The sequence below is a fragment of the Phyllosticta citribraziliensis genome, assembly GCF_038025025.1.
Source record: "Phyllosticta citribraziliensis strain CPC 17464 chromosome Unknown J3D65scaffold_2, whole genome shotgun sequence".
NCBI lineage: Eukaryota > Fungi > Ascomycota > Dothideomycetes > Botryosphaeriales > Phyllostictaceae > Phyllosticta > Phyllosticta citribraziliensis.
Window position 1 is genome coordinate 2,560,824 of NW_027117339.1, and position 19,219 is coordinate 2,580,042.

General features: G+C 55.3%; 9 protein-coding genes and 1 non-coding gene across 10 annotated transcripts; 5 read left to right on the forward strand and 5 right to left on the reverse strand.

Moving 5' to 3' along the window:
• Positions 1-234: 234 nt before the first annotated feature.
• J3D65DRAFT_t23 lies at positions 235-324 on the reverse strand. Its single transcript has one exon. It is a non-coding gene; the product is annotated as a tRNA-Ala (tRNA).
• Positions 325-1,639: 1,315 nt separating this feature from the next.
• On the reverse strand, positions 1,640-2,296 carry J3D65DRAFT_665166 (uncharacterized protein; the record flags this gene model as incomplete). The annotated part of the gene is made up of 3 exons (XM_066802817.1): positions 1,640-1,714; positions 1,875-1,980; positions 2,169-2,296. The coding sequence occupies 3 exons, from the start codon at positions 2,294-2,296 to the stop codon at positions 1,640-1,642; spliced, it is 309 nt and encodes a 102-aa protein (XP_066659138.1).
• A 306-nt stretch (positions 2,297-2,602) lies between these two features.
• J3D65DRAFT_566466 (mitochondrial carrier domain-containing protein) lies at positions 2,603-4,334 on the reverse strand. Its single transcript, XM_066797604.1, has 3 exons — positions 3,947-4,334; positions 3,325-3,887; positions 2,603-3,272 (listed from the first exon to the last, which is right to left on the reverse strand). Exons 1-3 carry the CDS (start codon positions 4,048-4,050, stop codon positions 2,878-2,880), a joined length of 1,062 nt encoding a protein of 353 aa, XP_066659139.1. The 5' UTR covers positions 4,051-4,334; the 3' UTR covers positions 2,603-2,877.
• A 144-nt stretch (positions 4,335-4,478) lies between these two features.
• On the forward strand, positions 4,479-8,210 carry J3D65DRAFT_656121 (uncharacterized protein). The gene is made up of 3 exons (XM_066802500.1): positions 4,479-5,606; positions 5,653-5,966; positions 6,016-8,210. The coding sequence occupies exons 1-3, from the start codon at positions 4,851-4,853 to the stop codon at positions 7,826-7,828; spliced, it is 2,883 nt and encodes a 960-aa protein (XP_066659140.1). The 5' UTR covers positions 4,479-4,850; the 3' UTR covers positions 7,829-8,210.
• A 9-nt stretch (positions 8,211-8,219) lies between these two features.
• On the forward strand, positions 8,220-10,683 carry J3D65DRAFT_231493 (oxysterol-binding protein-like protein). The gene is made up of 8 exons (XM_066794683.1): positions 8,220-8,788; positions 8,918-8,994; positions 9,046-9,085; positions 9,142-9,211; positions 9,268-9,327; positions 9,391-9,745; positions 9,800-10,065; positions 10,120-10,683. The coding sequence occupies exons 1-8, from the start codon at positions 8,610-8,612 to the stop codon at positions 10,468-10,470; spliced, it is 1,398 nt and encodes a 465-aa protein (XP_066659141.1). The 5' UTR covers positions 8,220-8,609; the 3' UTR covers positions 10,471-10,683.
• On the forward strand, positions 10,153-11,456 carry J3D65DRAFT_231553 (uncharacterized protein). Its single transcript, XM_066794686.1, has one exon. The coding sequence runs from the start codon at positions 10,505-10,507 to the stop codon at positions 11,177-11,179; it is 675 nt and encodes a 224-aa protein (XP_066659142.1). The 5' UTR covers positions 10,153-10,504; the 3' UTR covers positions 11,180-11,456.
• An 879-nt stretch (positions 11,457-12,335) lies between these two features.
• On the reverse strand, positions 12,336-14,395 carry J3D65DRAFT_231535 (endosome-associated ubiquitin isopeptidase). Its single transcript, XM_066794685.1, has 3 exons — positions 14,068-14,395; positions 12,656-14,019; positions 12,336-12,589 (listed from the first exon to the last, which is right to left on the reverse strand). Exons 1-3 carry the CDS (start codon positions 14,176-14,178, stop codon positions 12,412-12,414), a joined length of 1,653 nt encoding a protein of 550 aa, XP_066659143.1. The 5' UTR covers positions 14,179-14,395; the 3' UTR covers positions 12,336-12,411.
• Positions 14,396-14,482: 87 nt separating this feature from the next.
• On the forward strand, positions 14,483-16,627 carry J3D65DRAFT_231622 (uncharacterized protein). The gene is made up of 2 exons (XM_066794687.1): positions 14,483-14,672; positions 14,726-16,627. The coding sequence occupies exons 1-2, from the start codon at positions 14,501-14,503 to the stop codon at positions 16,222-16,224; spliced, it is 1,671 nt and encodes a 556-aa protein (XP_066659144.1). The 5' UTR covers positions 14,483-14,500; the 3' UTR covers positions 16,225-16,627.
• On the reverse strand, positions 16,153-17,217 carry J3D65DRAFT_615181 (mitochondrial 54S ribosomal protein bL31m). Its single transcript, XM_066799295.1, has one exon. It carries the CDS (start codon positions 17,004-17,006, stop codon positions 16,551-16,553), a length of 456 nt encoding a protein of 151 aa, XP_066659145.1. The 5' UTR covers positions 17,007-17,217; the 3' UTR covers positions 16,153-16,550.
• J3D65DRAFT_615184 (flavin reductase like domain-containing protein) lies at positions 17,116-18,757 on the forward strand. Its single transcript, XM_066799296.1, has 2 exons — positions 17,116-17,330; positions 17,390-18,757. Exons 1-2 carry the CDS (start codon positions 17,276-17,278, stop codon positions 18,310-18,312), a joined length of 978 nt encoding a protein of 325 aa, XP_066659146.1. The 5' UTR covers positions 17,116-17,275; the 3' UTR covers positions 18,313-18,757.
• Positions 18,758-19,219: the final 462 nt, after the last annotated feature.

Sequence of the window (19,219 nt, forward strand, 5' to 3'; positions counted from 1 at the left end):
AATCTCATCAATGGTTGTCCACTCTGCAAAAGCATGTCAGCAAATTAGCAGTTCCCCTTTTACCTCGTCTCCGCATCGCCCCTCAACCGCGCAACTGCTAGACGCCGGCCTCGCGCCTGAGCCCTCCCCCCCTTTCCCTCTCTCCGTTGCGCCAAAACATTGCAACCCTGCATCCTCCTGGAATGCAGAGCGAAAAAGGAGTGCAGTGAAAGGGGGCCAAAAGGGCAAAAAGACTGGACACTGTGGGAATTGAACCCACGACCTTTCACATACTCAACATTCTGTTGTTGCGAAGCGAAAATCATACCCCTAGACCAAGTGCCCTGGTCAATGAAAATGTTGGTTATTCCAAAACCTATAAAGTGTAAAATTTTGACAATTCTCTTAACACTGGGATGGAATCGCCAGGACTCCGAAACTTTTCAAGACTGTTTTTTAAACAAGAAGAATCAGCTGCTACAGCAAGAAATGATTGGAAAATTACTCAAGTCATGAGGTGCAAGCGCGACTTCGGCGTTGTCGGATGGTTATAAAAAGCATATTCGGCAGTGTGAACAAACACCTGTGGTGCGCCGAATACATGTTTATGGCAGCGAGCGAGCGAGCAGCCTGACCTCACCTCTCTCCTCCCTTATTTTTCCAGCACATGAGAATCCTTTCGGTCTTGCTCTCACCTGCGCCGTGTGTATTCATTGGTGGGCAAGGCCGCATGGCCAACCAGGTGTGCTGTGGAGACACCGACCGACGGCGAAGATCCAAAACTTCAGAGGAGGTGGACGACAAACAGTGGGATATTAATTCAATCGTGATAGACCGGAGAGAGGCACGCAAAGAAAAGGACCAAAAACAGAAAAGGAAAAGAAGGGGACCAAATTGCGGACTCGATTGCTTTTCCTAACGACTACCGGCGACACCATGATGGCGACGTGCCAACAACAGCACCGATCAAACAGCCGCATCGTAATGGCAATAATAGCCCCGAATACGACATCAGGGTTCACCTGCGCCGTGGGTGAGAGATTGTGGGGTGTGGAGTCGGGACGTGGGCGGGGAGCGAAATCGGCGCGCGGAGGCGGCGTAGAGTGGAGAGAGCGAGTGGAGAGTCGGTGGAGAGGAGGAGCGGTAGGTGCAGCGGCAAACAGCATGACGATGACGACGGCTTGATGGCATGGTTGGCAGAAGGCGCCCATGTGATTTTTGGCTGCGTCTTGAGGAGCGGGAGACATTGAGGAAATGCATGAATTGGAAGATATCCACGAGCGTGTGGTGTTGGATGGCTGTTCGCGTAAGCGCAGATAGTTGCCAAAGCCGGAAAAAGGAAACCGAGGGAGAGCAACAGACAGAGAGACGGTCGTTTTGATGAGAAGTGTTGGAATCGTGAGTACTGCTAGAATGATGCTCCAGGCGCTTTTCTCACACAAGACGCGCCATCATGACCATAGATTCAAAAGAAGAGGGGTTTTGATGGTACAGCGGCGCCCTGCTCCGCCTCGCTCCTGCGGCTGCCCTTGTAAAGTTGCTGTCCTGCCCGCCTTCCGCTTGAGAGCTATACATGGAAGGAAATTCCCGTCGCTAGGGTGGTATCGATTGAGTGGTTTCGTGGCTTTCAACTCTGGGGTTGGGTTCGATAACGGGCGCCTCATTTCTTCTTCTCCACCTTGTCCTCGAGGACGCGAACGTAGCGTTCTATCCGTTGCACGGCGGTCTGGAGGGACTGTTGAGGGTATTAGCTTCAGCCTGTGTGCTTCTCTTTGCTACTCAAAATGCGCTGTTGACTCAGAGTGCTCCGTAGAACCACAAAAACAATAGCCGAGGTTCTGATCTCGCGGTGATCTGGAGAGGTGGTGTGATGGGTATTCGGGGTGAAAACGTACGTAAATGTCCTCAGTGAGTAGCGTGTTGGCCATCTTGTACTCGTCCATAACGTAGTAGTACATGCCGACACCAGCGACAACGGAGCCGAGCAGAAATCCGGTGAGACTGCGAGGGATAAAGGGTTAGCCGGTATCCAGACTGCTCGAGTCGAGGTAGCGACAAAGAAGTACAAGCCCGCAAAGGCGCAGGTACATGGAGACGCGCCAGAATAGTGACAGAGAGCCTCAGTTCTGACAGCGCACTCGTGTCTTTTGGGGCGAGGTGTCATCGAAGCTGCGGAGTGGATATCTTACCCTCCCCTGAACGCTCCAACGGGCTTCTTCTGTGGAAGAGCTCCCGTTGGCGTCTCCATCCTCCGCGCGGAGGTCTGGAAGCTGCGGGCGAGACGCGGCGCGTTGATGCGAGAAATTGTGCGGAGCATGGTGGTGGTGATGGTGTGGGTTCGGCGAGGATGCGGAGCTGTTTAGGCGGGCTCAGGTGACGCGCAGCTCCGAGGATGACGACGGGGGTGTTGAGCGTGGGTAGGCAAAGTCGGCAGGAGGAGGGCGAAGTGTTGTGAATGCTAAGCAGCTGAAGCAGAGGTTGTGGGAAGAGTGACAGGAGGGAGCGCGTAATAAGGCGGGAGTGGTTGGTGGGCTGATGCGAACAGATGTGGGGATGGAGTGAGCGGTGGTGGTCGTGGCGTCTGGGGGAGGTTTCGGGAGCCAGGACCAGAGCTCCTGCTGTCGGCGCTTGCTCGGATCAGGGCCATCACCCACAACGTCATCAGCAGTGGGGGTCCTCCATACCTATTGTTTTTACCAAGGTACATTAGCTACATACATATGTTGCTTTGGCCCTCTATATTTCCAACACGATCGTACCGTACTCCTGTTTACAAACGGTAATTTCAAAAGATGCCGCCCAAGATTCTCGCTCTAAGAAAACCGATGCGCCGGGGGGAATATTGGAAACGCAAACGAGGCAATTCAACACAAAGCCAGAATTTGCGAGAACTCTTCTCTACCTTGCCGTCACGGGAGCGACCTTCTTGACCTGCTCGGTGAGCTGGGGCGCCTTCTTTGCAGCAGTCTCCGCAGCCATCTCGGCCACCTTCCTCAGCTTCTCCTGGCGCACCCGGCGCAGGTACGCAAATAGGACAATGAACAGGAGCTCCATCCGCTCCTTGGTCATCATGAGGAATCCTTGCACCAAGAGACCTTTGAGAATCTGAGGACCAATGCCCTTGAAAAGACCCAGTAGACCATCGTTCTCAATGATGAACGCCATTACTTGAACAAAAGATTTGAAAGGCTTGCCCTTTCGGGACGGCGGCGGCTTGGATTGCAAACCAACCTTGGCAACGATGAGGGGCTGAGTCGCGATTGTTGCAAGGGCCTTTGACATGGAACCAAGCACTGTCATGTCCAGTCAGCGACAGTACAAGAAACAATGTTGGACGACACTTACAAAACGCCTCGAGCGGCTTCAACTGAGTCTTGCCAGGGTACATGACGGAGCGCAAACGCTGGTAGGCGCCATATGTGATGGCAGGATTGACGACCAGTACCAGACTTGCCTTCAAGCCTCTCCAAAGACCGGTCCAACCGTCCTCGCTGTTGATGACATCACGTCCAGTCTCCAAGAGACCCTTCCTCTCATGCTTGGATTGTGTCTGTTGACGGGTGGTCACTACAGCCACAGGGATCGTAAAGAGCTGTGCCAGCGCGCCAGCGACGGCACCCAGACTTAGCTCCGTGGCAGTGCCCGGGGCCTTGGCCGACTTGACGCTCGAAAGATAGAACGTGCGGACAACCGAATACCAGTAAAAGTAGGCGAAGTTGGTGGATGCGACACCAATCAAGGAGCCAGGCATTCCAGCATAAAGTCCCTCCAGCCCGTCATTTTTGACAATCTTGGTAATGGCATCCCAGGTCGAATTGTAGTGTGGCTCCTCTCCAATTTCTGGGGGGTGTTCGTTGGCTTCCTCGGACTTGGATTGCTTGACCTGGACCTGGAGGCGGGTCTTTACACTGCAAGGCGCACGTGTTAGCAGGGCGATATGGCGGTCTGGGGGTTTCGGCCGACCTACATGTCGAGCGGGTACACAAAAGCGTTTGCGATAACAGCGCCAGTGGCACCAGCGACAGCATAGCCCCAAGGGGGCAGAGCAGCTTCCTTGGACTGACCGGCCATGTTGAAGGGACAGCAATGCCTGGAGTGGGAAATTTATTTCAGGAGGACGGAGATACGGGCGTATTGGACTGAAAGGAGCAGGATCTCGGCCACGATGACGGAAGCAGGTGCGGGCGTGTCTAGGCTGGTGAGAGGACGAGCTACACGACCATGGCGGCGCGGAGTGGAATTTCGAGGTGAGGATGACCGGCGGGACGGTTTTTTTCAGGCGAGCGAAAGGCGGTTTCGGTCGACGTTAGACATAGCGCAACCTTCATGGCAACCAACAGCGCAACAAGGGTTCACGACCGAGAGGACCGACTTCGACCTCGGCAAGCTTAAGGTGCGGCACCTGCTGCGAGTCGCGCAGATCTGATGGAGATAAGATAGCGAGTCAGGGCATACCGTCATCCTCAGGCACTCAGCCCAGCCTTTCCCAACTGGGATAGAGCTTAACTTGTTCCCCAGCTGCCGCGACCTGCCGAGACCCTGGCGGCCTCGAGTCTCAAACATTCCTCTTTAAACTACACCTCCTCCACCATGCTCTCACACTTCTGTTCTCCCAGGCTGCCCAGATCTATTTGGGAAAGTTCACGACAACCTGAGCAACCCGTTTGGGCCGCCGAGCTCACAGCACGCCGCCGTAACCAAGCCCCATCCACTCCACCCGCGTAACTGCAAGCGCTTTCCGAACGCGCTTGCCTCGCGACATGGTCCTCTTTCCTCTCTAGCCTGACCAACTCTGCCCTTGATAATGAGAGTACCTTCCTCCCTGGACCTTTCCCGTTTTCCACCATCCACCCGCCAACATCCTTGCCACCATGGCCAACGACGCTCGACTTGTGGCCGTCAAGGCCCAACTGGACCACGTCCGAAAGCGCATGGCCGAATCCCCGGACAAGGACCAAGCCCTCCAGCTGGCAATCGAGGCTGCTGAGCTCTGCATGAGCTCGCTGCGTCTGGCTACCGACAAGACCCACAAGGCCGACCTCAGCTCCCAAGCCAAGGGCTTCATCTCTGAAGCCGAGCGCATCAAGAAGAATTCGCAATGGCCGTCGCCATCACCATCGTCGTCTTCTTTGTCAAGACTGCCGCCGTCTTCGCCTGCTGCTTCGTCCAACGCACCCGCTTCCCCCATTTCTTCTCCCTTGACTGGATCCAAGTCTCCCGCACCAAGCGCAAAGGCCCAGCGTGTGCTGCAACTGGTCTCACAGCGCCCGCTGCCTACTGCCGAACAAATCATCCTGTACAAGGCCTCGTCGGTGAATGGCTCACAATTTCCACCGTGGAAAGACATTCCTCAGCCAAAGGAATTTAGCTTGGACGAGGGAAATGGACGTTTTTCAGACCACACACTTTTTCGTTTCTCTGAAGACCAGCTCAATTCCCTTGATGGTTGGATGCCTGCTGCTGACGCTCTGCCACCACCTGCATGGTACCCGGGTGGAAAGGGCCTCGGCGGTCCAGCGATGCAAGCAGACAAACAAATTGACCTCGTCCAAGATGCCGCGACAGACTGCTCGGTAGTTGCCAGCTTATGCTCCATTGTCGCCCGTCCCGACAATGGCAAACAACAGGTATGTCGCCGCCTTCGTATTAGTTTCAGCGACTAACCACGTCCAGTATCTCGCCAACCTGATTTGGCCATTCAACAAGATGACATCGACTCCTGAGATTTCTGCCAATGGCAAATACATCTTCCGCCTCAACTTCAACGGATGCTGGCGCAAGGTCGTCATTGACGATCGTCTCCCTGTTTCAAAGTCGACCCGCATGCTCCACGTTGTGGACCGCAACAACCCTTCCTTACTTTGGCCTGCCCTGTTGGAAAAAGCCTATCTCAAGGTTCGTGGTGGCTACGACTTTCCGGGAAGCAGTTCTTGTACCGACTTGTGGACGATCCTGGGCTGGATCCCCGAGCAAATTCATCTACAGGGGTACGTTGACTGCGCGAGTCCTTTATGGCAACGTCTAATCCTGATACAGTGTCGAAGTCGTGCCCGATGAGCTGTGGACAAGACTGTCCAAGGCTTTTGGATACGGAGATGTGCTCATGACTGTGGGCACCGGAAACATGAGCCGTCGCACCGAAAAAGAGCTTGGATTGGAGAGCCAGCATGACTATGCTGTCGTGGATCTCAGAACGTATAGAACGGAAAGACAGTTCCTCCTCAAAAATCCCTGGACCGAAGGAAACGAGCCACAGCGTGGAAAAAGAACGCCCTCTGCATCCGAGTTGCTCATGCAGGAGTTTGTTGATGAGCCGAAGGAGACGTACAACAAAGTCATGACGTTTCCATTTTCTCGAGCGCCCAAAGGATCAGCGCAGCAGGCTCCTGGCATGTTCTGGATCAGCATCGAGCATCTCTTCCAGCACTTTGAGAGCGTCTATGCCAATTGGAACCCTGCTTTGTTTCAGCAACGGCAGGATGTTCACTTTGCCTGGGATCTGGAATACACAAAACAGATTCCCGGCTGCCTCGCTGACAATCCGCAAATCTCGCTCAAGACCGATGGAGATTATGTCATTTGGCTCTTGCTCTCTCGTCATTTCAAAGACAATGATTCTGGCGGGAACGAAGCCAAGCGTGGTGCTCAAAACTCGACTGTCGATACACAGGCCAGTGTCAACGGCAAGAACGTATCTCCTGCTCCATCGAAGGAGGCAGACGAGAATCCAACACCACCCTCTGATCCGCAGGTTCTGAGTGACCTAGCTCGCGGCTGGATTACCCTCTACATTTACGACGAGAAGGGCAAGATTGTCTATGCAAAGGACACGGAAAAGATTGAAGAGGGAGAAGTGGTCAGCAGCGCCCAGATGCTTCTCAAATGGAGCAACCCCAAAAAGTCGACGTACACGGTGGTTGTGGATCAGGAGCAGCTTCCACCTTCGAACTACACGTTTTCGCTTTCGACATTTTCTCTGAAGCCGTTGACGCTGGAGCCCGCCGCGAAGAAACACGAGTACACGACCAGAGTCGAATCTGGCTGGACCAAGTACACTGCTGCCGGAAACCTGCACAGCCCTGATTTCAGCAAGAACCCGCAATTCAGCTTGAAGGTGACGCGCCGCACGTCCTTATCGCTCATGCTTCTGGTCGCCAACGATTCAGCCGTCTGCAACGTAATTCTGTTGTATGCTCAAGGCAAAAGGGCGTACACGGTCAAATCGAGGGACATCTTGGCCAACTCTGGCCTCTACAAGAAACATTTTGCACTGGCCGAGGCCAAAGACATCGAGGCAGGAATGTACACGATAGCGTGCTCGACGTTTGAGGCGCGACAGCAAGCTGAATTCGAACTCCGAGTCGACAGCGACGTTCCATGCGCACTCAAGGCGATTCCCCAAGAAGGGGCTGGGCTCATGGTGACGCCTCTAGCCCACGCGTGCCTTAGACCGTCGACGAACCGGGTTGCCGCACCACTACGTCCTCATAAATTGGTGCGCGTCACAATCACGGCAAAGTTTCAGCAATCTCGCGGAGCGTCGACAGCAGCGAGCATTCTCTCACGTACCCCTCGCAGCCCGATCCGGGTCACGATTGAGGTTGGACGTGGACCGGAGCGTCGGGTGCTGATAGCCAGCAGCCACGGAGAGTTCAGCGACGACGCGGCAGGGGTCAGGACCGAGGAGGTGGACCTTAGCCCGGGCGTGCTGAACGAGGGAGACATTTGGTTGGTTGTGGAGCGTTTGAGCGGACCGGCGACAGGATGCGACGAAATCTACAAGGTGGAAATGCTTTGCGACAGCATGAACGCAGTGGGCGTAGGAGTGTGGAGGGAGTGGTATCAATGAGGGAGAGGGAGAGGGAGAGGGGCAGGTGCAGCTGCAGGCCAAGCGAAACGTGGAGACGTGATGCGAGGTGAGCGTCGGAGGAGGCGATGGTGCGGACGAGAAAAGGGCATTGCCGTAGCTAGTTACCTTGAAGTAGTGATCAAGTGATGGATGCTGTGGCAGAGCATCGCGGAGCATATCCATGGGCATATGACGGTGAGCAGGGCGGCGCACTCAGCCACTGGGGAGCATTCGTGCAGGCTTGATTGGCCGGTGTGGTCCGATAGCGACGGTCACAGCAGTCGACAGCGACGCGGGCCCAAGGCGTGCAGAGGAGCGAGAGAAGCGGGATACAAAAAGCGACGCCCCACGGAGGATAGACGAGGTGTTTACTTTTGGGCCCGATCAAGTTGAGACTGTTGCAGCTTCATCACTCCCGTCTGCCCTGAGCTGCCCTGCCCTGCCCTGCCCTGCGCTGCTGCGATGCTGCATCCCTGTGCACGCCAAGGCCGCGATTAGATGGCGCGAGCTGCGTTACGTCAGGAAACCCAGATCCCAAAAGACGCTGAATTGGAGCCGCAACTATTATCTCTTCATCTCCTCCCCAACAGTCGCCTCGACTCCTGCTTGCCCGCCCAACCCTCTCGTCGCTGCGTCGTCCTGACCGACTTCGACACCGCCATCCCCGACCGCAGCAAGCATACCACACCCCCCTTCCGACCTCCCAACGCCACCTCCGCATTCGATTTGCAGCTCCTCGCACTCCTAGCTGCCTCCCTACCTCACCTCGCCGCTCACCAAAATGGCGGCATCAACCTCGACGGCCGTTGATTCGACCGCTCCAGCAACCTCCACAACCACCTCCGAAGGCACGTCGCGCGCCGCGACACCGGCCTCGACGACGGCTGCCAATGGAGGCGCCGCTGAGAAGACGCCGGACGATAGCAGCAAGCTCAAGACCTTCTTGGGAATACTCCGAAAGTAAGCACACCCACCCCTGCCATGCCAGCAAGGGGCGACGAGGGGAAAGCCCTGAGAGAGAGCCAGGACCTTTTGCCTTGCATACGCAAGCTGGAGAATTGGTGGCTGATGCAGACATGGTCGTCGCAGGTTCATGGGCGTATCCGATATCGCCTCCGTCCGCTTTTCCCTGCCCGCGCAATTGCTGGAGCCGACGCCAAACTTGGGTACGTGTCGTGGCCGCGGCCTTAGGGGCTCTTTCGTCTGACTTTTTGCAGAGTACTGGAATTACTTGGATAGACCAGAGACATTCATAAGGTGCGTCGCCATCATGGCGGGTGGCGATGGCGGGCCAGAGGCTGACGGTGGGACAGCATTGGTGATTCGGAAGACCCCCTTGGTCGCATGCTGGGGACGTTGAGGTTCTGGTTCACAAAGGACTTGGTATGGCGGGGTATACAATCCAGGTGGAGGAGCCGCCAAGGCTGACTGGAGAACAGAAATATGTCAAGGGCAAGCCATGCAAGCCATACAACTCGACATTGGGCGAATTTTTCAGGGTGAGCTGATTTTTTATCCCCGCTGGCCCGATGCCAGCCGAAACTGGTCTAACGTGCTGTTAGTGCAACTGGGAAGTCGAAGACACCTCGCCGGCCATCAAGTCCAACAAGAAGGACACGCCGGCCAGCAGCGCAGCGAGCGCCATCAGCACCGCGTCCTCTGGCAGGACTGTCAAGATATCCTACCTCACCGAACAAACATCGCACCACCCGCCCGTTTCAGCCTTTTGGGTCGACTGCCCGGAGAAGGGAATCTCAGCGCGGGGATACGACCAGATAAGCGCAAAATTCACGGGGACGAGTATCAGGGTCACACCAGGCGCGCACAATCTCGGCATCTTTATCAGCCTGCACAGACGGGATAACGAGGAATACCAACTGACCCACCCGGCGGCGCACTTGGGCGGGCTGTTGAGAGGTACGCAGTCTATCCGCAGCATGCGAACAGGACAAATCTGACAAGACGTCACAGGTTCACTGAGCGTTTCCGTGGCAGATATATGCTACATCACCTGCCCCAAGACTCGCATCAAGGTTATCCTCCACTACCTGGAAGAGGGCTGGCTTGGAAAGTCTCAAAACAAGGTCGAAGGCGTCATCTTCACATACGACCCTCAAAACGACACCAAGACCAAGATAAAGGAGGTGCCGGACAAAGATGTTCTCGCGCGCATCGAGGGCTCCTGGCACGACAAGGTGTACTACACCATCGGCAGCCAGCCCTTTAGCAAGAACAGCGTAAGCCGGCGATAGCCATTTTCTCCAAGACAGACGCTGACAAGAACCCAACAGGACAAGCACCTCCTCATCGACGTGACGCCGCTGACGCCCGTACCCAAAATCGTGCCGCCGGAAGACCAACAGCTCCCCAACGAGTCGCGGCGCTTCTGGGGCAAAGTGACGGACGCCATACTGTCCAAGCAGTACTCGCTGGCGACGACGCTCAAGCAGGAGCTCGAGGAGCGGCAGCGCCAAAAGGCGGCCGAGCGCAAGACGACGGGCGCCGAATGGAATCCGCGCTTCTTCACGGGCGCCACCAGCCCGGCTGGCCGCCCTGCCTTGACCGACGAGGGCAAGGTCGCCCTCGAGAAGCTGCGCAAGGACCAGTGGGAGTTGGAGGAGAGCAAGGTCTACGGCGCGTAGCCGTGGGCGCACGTGGCCAGAAGAGAAACTAGGGATGTGTGTGGGAGCGAGGGAGAGTCCATCCGACCTGAGAATCTGGCTGGTGCGGACGTCTGCACATGTCAAGAAGAGGAAAGGAGAGGAAGAGAGCTTGTGTAATGTATCTGCCGTCCCTGTCCTTCACGCTAGCCATCGGCGTGTCTTGCAGTGCTCCAGCATCGGGCAAGTGGGCGGCGGCGCCGTGTGTGGGTTGACGACGGGTGGGCAGACAGCTAAACGGACGACCGACAGACACACCTCCACCCCCTTTCCGTCTGGTCTCCGCTCCCAGCCAGCCAGCCAGTCAGTCGAGTCAAGTTTAATCATCATTGGGGTCGAAGTCAGGCGAGAGGTCATGCCCACGAAGAGTTTGTCGGGTCTATCGTCTTTTGTTGGGATGGTTCTACGATGGAAGGCAGCTTTTTCTCCACATGCTTTCATCTATCTATCTCCTCGTTCCTTGTCTCCTTTTTCACACCTTTTTGTTTGTACTTCTTGTTCGATGCATTCGCTGCTGGCTGCTGGCTACTGCTGCTGGCTACTGCTGCTGCCTCCTCGTCTTTTGGCTGCCTTGTTTGTCTGTTTGTCTGTCGGTTCATTTGCGTATCCATCTGCTTTGCCTTTTCTTTTTGCCCTCCCCTATTTCTCTCCCTCTCTCTCTTTTCGAGTCTGGGGTTGTCGAAACTTGTAGCACCACCATCCTATCACATCCTATCCGACACATTTGCATATCATAGAGCCTTTTAGGTTAGGTTATCTTTGATTGGGTTCCGTAGCGCCAGCACCACCACCAACATCATCATCAACATCTCCACCACTGCTGCTGCTGCTGCTGCTGATGATGCTGCTGCTATCTTGTTGATTGCTTGATTGCTTATTTGCGTGCATATAGCAATGTATTATTTATCCGTGTTGGAGTGCTGTAGTGCTGTAGTGCTGTATGAGTGGCTGAGTGGCTGAGTGATTGAGAGAATCAACGTACAGATGTGCTTCATTTCCTATCCTGCCTGTTTATCGGCTCAGTCGTGCAGTCGGTCTACTGGTTTAACAGGTACCTTGGTCAGTTGCTCTGGTCTGACATCACTGCCACTCGTTTCCTCCACTCACTACCAGTCTGGAGACAGAGAAACGTGTGTATTCGCAAAGACAGGGAGCCTAGAGTCAGTCACGTTGTTGAAGGAAGCACCTCATCCACTCCCCGACCATGCTCCTCCGCGCCTCTTCCTCCAGACGCCACGGCTCGGCGATATACTGCCGCACCCAGCCCCCCCAAAAAGGCAGGACGCAGGCCAGCAGCCTCAGAGCAAGAGGCCATGACAGCACATGAGACGAGTGCATCAATGCCGTGGACAAGTCAAATCAAGACAAATCAAGTCAAGCCAAGCCAAGACAAGACAAGAGCACAGAGAGAGAAGGGGGGAGAGAGAGCCCAGGCGGCCCCCCGGGTATCAATTGAGAAAAAAGCCAACATCCGCACCTCCACAGCAAGAACTACAACAAAATACGCGACAGCGCCGACTGTCACCAGGCGAAGAAAGGGGGTGGTATGGAAAGATGTGAAGGGGGTGGGAGAAGAGGTGACTGGCTTGTGGTGCGCCCTAAAGTGTGTCGGTCCCTCAAAAAGTGCTGCGCGCGAGTATCGTACAGAGCTGGCTGGTGAAGAGGGGTGTTCACGGATACGTGTCCATGCTGCCAACCGCTGCGTTTGCCAGATACATCTTCCGTGGAACATCTGCTTGCCCTGGGGTAACCCACCCACGCGCGTGACGTGAGTCCGTCCGTCGGTCGTGATATTGAGGGGAGTCTTGACGAGTCCTCCTGATGCGCCTGCAGAGCTGCATGGTTGTGTCCGCAATCTCTGCTCACAGGCTGAGGCGGGAATTTGGTACCATTTCAACTTGCTTGGACACCTTTGCCATCCAATCAAGCCGGCCTCTGATCCACGACGGCAAACTCGAGGCCAGGCAGCTCGCAGACATGCCCAGGCTTCTTCGCATCAGTGTAAATGTTCATCTCGGCGTGCGGGTGGAAGAGGCCTGTCTGTGAGCAATTGAGGATGGACTGCATGCCAGGCGGGTCGGTGAGCCGGAAGCAGCCCCATCTGTGTGCGTTAGCAAAAGAACGACACTTTTGGGTGTACAGGAAGATGAAAATGAGGGGAACTTACGAAGGCTGCTTGCTCGGCGCACACACAATGGCAATGCTCTCGGGCATCATTACCTGATAGCCGCAGTGAGTGTGCAAGTCTCTGCTACTCATAAAGCACGTTTGTGACGGATGCGTGTGAATCCACCCCAGCACCATCAGGTCCTCAGAATCGCAATAGTCGAACAGTGCCGACTCGTTGGTGGTTTCGCATGTGTCCGACGTGTTCTCTTGCTCGGGGATCAACAGCCGCGATATGAAGAGCGCGTTGGAAATGAGCGTGCCACAGAGGATCCCGCACGTTTCCAGGTTCCGCCGCGTGTTCGGCATGGCTACGCGCAGAAACTCTTGGCGCAGCGTTGGTGGGATGAAGACGGTTCTGAGAGGCGTGCCGTTTTCGAGGAATGCTGTTGGCTTGAACTGGTAGTCGCTCGAGTTGAGCTCTGGCCGCGGTGGAGTGGCAGATGCGGAGCGGGATGGTGTTTCTGAGCCGTCCGAAACCAAGTATTTTCCAGGTAGAGGTGGTCCGGATGGCTCCACGCGAATGGGAACCTTGTGCGGATAGGGTGGAGGGACTGGTCCTGCTGCAGGATCCAACAGCACTTTGCGGGGAATCGCCGGCGGCGCGCCGGGTGGTCGCGTATCTGGGAACTGGGCTGCCTTTATGGCAGTGTTCTCCCACGTTTGGTAGTCGTGCTTCTGTGGCACCATCGGATAGTGATAGGTCCCCGTGGCCATCGATCTGCCTTCGCTGGCCATTGATTCCCTTCGACGATCCAGGGCATCTTGACCACGACGTCCGACCTCGACAATCTTCCTATTCAAGTCGTCACTCTCCTCCTTCATGCCGTTTCCAGCGAGGTCATCTTCCCATGTATTCCACACACCGGCAGTCCGTCTTTCGTGCTCCTCTTCATCAGACACGCCTGCCTGGCGAACCTTTCTCTTTGCCAAATCTCTTCTCCGAATCTCGCGCTGCGCCAGCTTGGCTGCCAAGTCTCGATGCTCTCCCGCATTCAACGATTGCTTGCTGTCCACGCCGGCTGGGTCTGTGGATCTGCTTGCACCCACGCTCAAACGGTCCATTTCTCGAGTCAACTCCGCGGGTCCCGAGATCTGTCTTGTGCCAGCCAAATTCTTACGCTCAGCCTCCTGGCGGGCCCTGAGCTGCATATAACGCTCATAACGACTCCTTATCTTTGGTCTTAGCTCTTCCAGCTTTTGGAGATTGTTCTGGACGACCTGGCGGGCTTCTTGCAAGGCGGCCTTGTTCGCGGGATCCTTGGCCTGGGGATGGCGCGATAGCTTGTCGATGATTAAAGTGGCATGGCGGAAAAGTAACAGATAGGCTTGTTGGTCGTTGCCTTCTTGCTCGTAAATGAAAGCCTATGCAGAGGTTAGGAGGGACAGCTGCTGAGAACCTAGGCAACAGACCTCTTTTTGGATGGTATCAGCGCTCCGGAGCCAGTATCGAAGCGGGACAAGGACATTGTAGTCAAAGTTTCCGGCTCGCTGAACAATCTCTTCGACGCTGAGAGGATCCATGGCGAGGTGGTACGCGAGGGTCGAGAGCGAGCGGGTTGTTTGGAGGCGAGGCTGTAGAGGCAGTATATTCACCGGTTGGGGTGCTGCCAGCCGAGGAAATCGTGCGTCATGATCTCGCACACTCGGCACTGTGTAAAGGTCGTCGTCTCGAGATGGAGAGAGATGGTTGAGCGACGTGCGTCATCCATGTACCATGGTAAGGTAGTTGGGGCCTCGCCGAGGGCGGTGGGAAAGGCGGAGGGCGTGGGGCGCGCTAGATGTACACTGGGATCCACGCGCGGCACGATTCCGTCCCCAGAATTTATCTACATTTCCTCTCGTTATGAGAGCTTCCAGGGCACTGCGTCTCAACATCAGCCATGGTCCATATTTCGACACAAGCGCAACAGCAGCAAAGTCGCTGGCAGTCGAGATCGGGAATGCCATTGGGACTGTGAATCAGCCCAGAGACCCGCTCGCATCGCATTGTGAAGTGGTGAACTTGGAGCTTTGCAGTATGTGCTGACACTGTTTTCCCTCTCAATTCCACTGGCTGACCAGGTCCAAGCAACTGCTGCTGACCTCCTTGCGCCTTCTCTTCAGCAGTTCAAAGGCTGTCACATCATAGATGCAAACCCCGGCGCGGGCCTGTGGTCTTCCACCATCAACAATCTTTTGCGACCGAAGCGCCACGTTCTAGTTGAAGATGACGCCAGATTCGATCCCTTCATCGACCGCTTGCTCCAATCCGATCCCAGTTACTCTCGCGTGCGATACGATGGTAGCCATTCGCAAAGCCTTGAAAGAGTGGTAGACGAGGGTCTTGTGCCTCGTCCAGAACCGTCCTCAGATCCATCCAAGCCCTCAACATCCTTGCTCGTTCTCATAAACCTGACGAGAGGCATGTCCATGTTTGGTGGATCGCCAGCCAGGCAAAAAATTAGGAGGCGCGAGAGGACGAGTGACCTCTGTCGCGAGGCCTGGCTTCGGTTTGGCATTCAGAAAAATGGGCCTGTGCGAATATTAGCCTGGGTTGAAGAAGGTACCAAGGACTCTCTAGTGCCACGGACTGTGACTGGTGCCTCTTCCTCAGCCGCTGCTCAGCGCTACGCGAACCACATGCATGTTGTGGCAGAAGATTACAGCCACACAACTCGTGCCGATGCTACCAGTAAACCGGAGTGGGAGAGTACTTGGGAAGCTCTCAAACGGATGGAAGCCGCTGGGTTGCAAATACCACCCAATCGACAAAATCCGCTCCATAAAACCTTGCTTCGACTAAGAGAGGATTGGCCACGCACGTGGGAGCGCTTCATGAACACAGTGCGCAAGGACTTGGACCAGTTGGACATCCCAGTAGGCAACAAGGCTCGCCATCCGCCCCGCCGGGCCATCGCGCCCTTGTTACAAGAAGGCGACGAAGTGATGCGTCTTGAGCGACTGGCTGTTGACGATAGCCAGCCAAAAGAAGTGCAAGTTGCTGCCAGAGAGGAGTATGAAAAGCGTTACGCAAAGCTCCATAGAGCCGTGTCATCTCTGCCTTCTGCCCGACGGTTGCATTTCAATCAAGACATGGACAGGCTGGCCTTGTGGAGACGCGACCCTCCAGGTTCTCTCTGGGATCGCAGACCGTTCGAGCCGGTGGAATGTCGAAAAGAAGACTTTTGCACAATTTTCGGCCGTCCTCTGTCGCTTCTTGACATATGTCCAAAACGTCCCGCACAGCAGCACAGCCCCTTCGACTTGATCTACTGGGAGCGTTTAGTGTCCAGATTACTGGAACGGAGCGCACAGCCTCTGTCGAATGCATTCGATATGATTTCGCCCGGCGCTTCTGAGCTCATCATGCCAAAGTTGTCTGTACTGCGCGATCCGCTCCGTTACGGAAGTCTTCATCCTGAGCATGTCAGAGCACGGATGTTGACTACTGAGATGCTCGACGAGTTGGTCCAGGTGTGGAAGACTTGGCCATCAAGACCGAGACACATTGATGACGAAATTTTGAAGATTGAAACCTCATGGATATCTTCGTACACAGATCGCAAGCCTGAAAGGGCCATGTCGTAATTCTTGGACTAGGTTGAGGCCGTGTACACCTTGATACCCATAAATAAACGGACAACGTAAATAGACCATAGAACTCCAAGTGCCATTTATTACAAGTGGCCACGGACTGTGTCTTCAAAGCAAACACTGAGGATGGTGGCTCCGATTGAACAGCCCTAATTCTTTCACCCGTGCTGCATCTTGTTTATGTTGAGCCCTTTCCCTTTTTGCCCGTATCGGAATTTCCATCCTTGTGTGTCGATGCATTGAATCTGCTGATGAGATCGATCATGCTTTCATATTCATCCTCCGGTGCAGCATCTTTGCCATCCTGTGCCCAATAAATGTTAGCAGCCACTTCTAGACCTTGTTAATTGGAACGATGAGGGACTGCTGGCGGGACTGCTGGAATAGAAGAACCGTTCCAATGCCCCCATTGACCAAATTGGCCTTGGACCTACCTCGACTGCCTTTTTGTTTGATTCCGAATCCCACCCACGCCCGAATTTGTTTCTAAAACTCCGTAGCCGTCCCGCCAGATCGTCCTCGGCGTTTGCGAGTTTCTGGCTGCTGGGATTCCACAACAGACTGTTCTTGATATCCTTTGTCGACTTGTACAAGGGCTCGGGAGACGTGGTGCGGTGCATGAACGTGCTGCCGTCGGACAGCGTGACGGCTTGCGTAAATTGGTAGGGGCGCTTTGGCCGGCGGATGAGGGTCGCGTTTCTCTTTTGCGTCTGGGAGAGCTTGAAGGCTTGCGCGACGGGGCGCGGGGCGCGCGTCGCCGTGAAGAGAGTCGACATTGTGGGCGGTGGGCGGTGGATTGATGATGTTGCGGGAAAGATGCGCGCGGCCGCGGAGGTTTGTTAGCTGTGCGGGAGCGGATGCGGATTTTCGTCCGCATGGTGCCCTGTCCTGGACCTCCGCTCCCCGGATACCGACGTTGTCCTCAGCTTTATTTTGCACCCCCGCCTCCCCTCAACCTGCGTTGGTCGACGCGACTTCCCTTCTTCTCCAGTCTGTCCAAGAGGTTGGCCGGACTGTGTTCTCTCTTAAGCGCCCGGTCACTCTCATGTTCGCCTCTCCAGTTGCGCGTCGCTTCTACCAAGCGTTCTTTCGGTGGAATAGTAAGACCTGGCTGTTTGATATTTCTCTCAAAGGAGGACATGGATTTGACCTTTTATAGCGACCACATCTGCCTCGATTTGCCAGCGGTCTGTCCAAATTGCCGTCACGAGCAGGAGGTTCTCTGCGCAACCGATAAAATGCAACTCCAATTACGTCAGTCATGACGCCCAGACGAACAGCGAGACGCAGAAAGGGAGACACCACGAGGCCACCTCAGGGACCGAAATAGACAGCACCATGCGTCTCGTCATGCGGAAACTACCGCAACCCGTCGTGGTAGTGACGGCGCTCGCTCCAGACACAGAGCTCTGCCAGCGCACATCGACGTCCACAGCCTTCGCCTCCTCGCGCGGCATGACAGTATCCTCCTTTACGACCGTGAGCGTGACCGACCGCAACGTCATCATCAGCTTCAACATTCGCAAGCCGAGCAGCACTTGGGACGCCATCACACACCATAAGCGGTTCGCGATACACATCCTGGAAGCGAGCGCAGAAGGCGCACACATCGCCGGCCTCTTCACCAAGGGGGACGCTCAGGCCGGCTTCACAGAACTCGTGGAGCAAAAGGGCGACACGCTGCGCTTCAATCTCGCCGATGGCAGCGCTTCGCTGAGTTGCCACGCTGAGAGAGGAGCGGTCGTGAGGTCGCACGAGGGCGCGATGCCGCAGGAATTGCTCAACGCGCCGCAAATCATGAGCAAAGCTGTGTTTGCGCAACTGGACTGCCGGCTACTGTCCGATAACTGTGTCTCGGTCGGCGACCATGTCATCGTCGTGGCCGAAGTCTGCAATTTTCAAAACATGAAGCAAAGCATTGACGTGCTGGACGCTGATAAAGCCGTCTCGTTTCTGGGATACTGGGATAGACACTTTGTCTCGAAAACCAACGCCACTGGCCTGCAGGTGCCGCAGCCTAGCGCGAGTTCTTTGGGGCAAAAGAGTGCAGAGGAGCAAGCACCCCTGGTTGCTTCGAAATGAGGCCGCTGTCCTTGACTTTTGCGCAATGACTTCGGCATCTGAGCACACAGTGGGAGGAGCCTTGTGATCACCTGCCCGAGCTGGCCTGCTTGAGACTTCAGCGGAAAGCTGGGGAAATTGGCAAGCCCACTACCCTCGAGCGCGCACCTTGGGTGTGATGGCAACAGCGTTCGACTGCTCCCGACCCGAGACAACTCTCCTCGCAGCTAGAAGCCACTGTCTCCATTGGCAAATACCCGATCGTCTCGCAGGGGAAAACAAAGAAGCCAGAGAGCGCGTATCTTTCACAGGCCAACAACTGCGAAAAGCGGCGCACCGAACGAGGTCTACACCAGCCAGGACGGCAGCCCTAGGCTTTGCTCAAATGCTTTTGACTGTGCAGGCCGTCTGTAAATATCTTGTAAATACACCCACGAAGCCAAATGCCAATAAAACTTGCTCAAGATCCCATCACCTTGCATTTTCATGCCTAGCAATGCGGATACGCTCAGGGAGCATTCATTGACTACTACTGCAACACTTTAGGAGTGTTTTTCTCACTATTATAGCTGCGCTTGGGGAGCAGTCAATCATTGCTGCAGCGAAACAACGCTCTGCTTGAGTCGGTGGCCGTGGAGCTCGCGTTACCACTCACCTCCTCGGCTTTCCAGGCTTTCCCGAGGCTCATTCCTAGTGACGTTTGTCCTTGTAACGGTCTTCGACGCCAAAGGTTCGAGAGAAGGTCGTTGGACTTCCGGTGACCGTCAATCAGCTGAGGAATGCTCCCTATCCATGGAAATGAGCGGCCATTTCGGTGTAGAGTGCCATCAGCCTGTCAAGACTGAGTCTTGAATAACGTGTAATACTGGCCATGTCGACGCAATATGCCTGGATCTTCCAAGTCGTGAAGCATATCCCGAACCCAAAG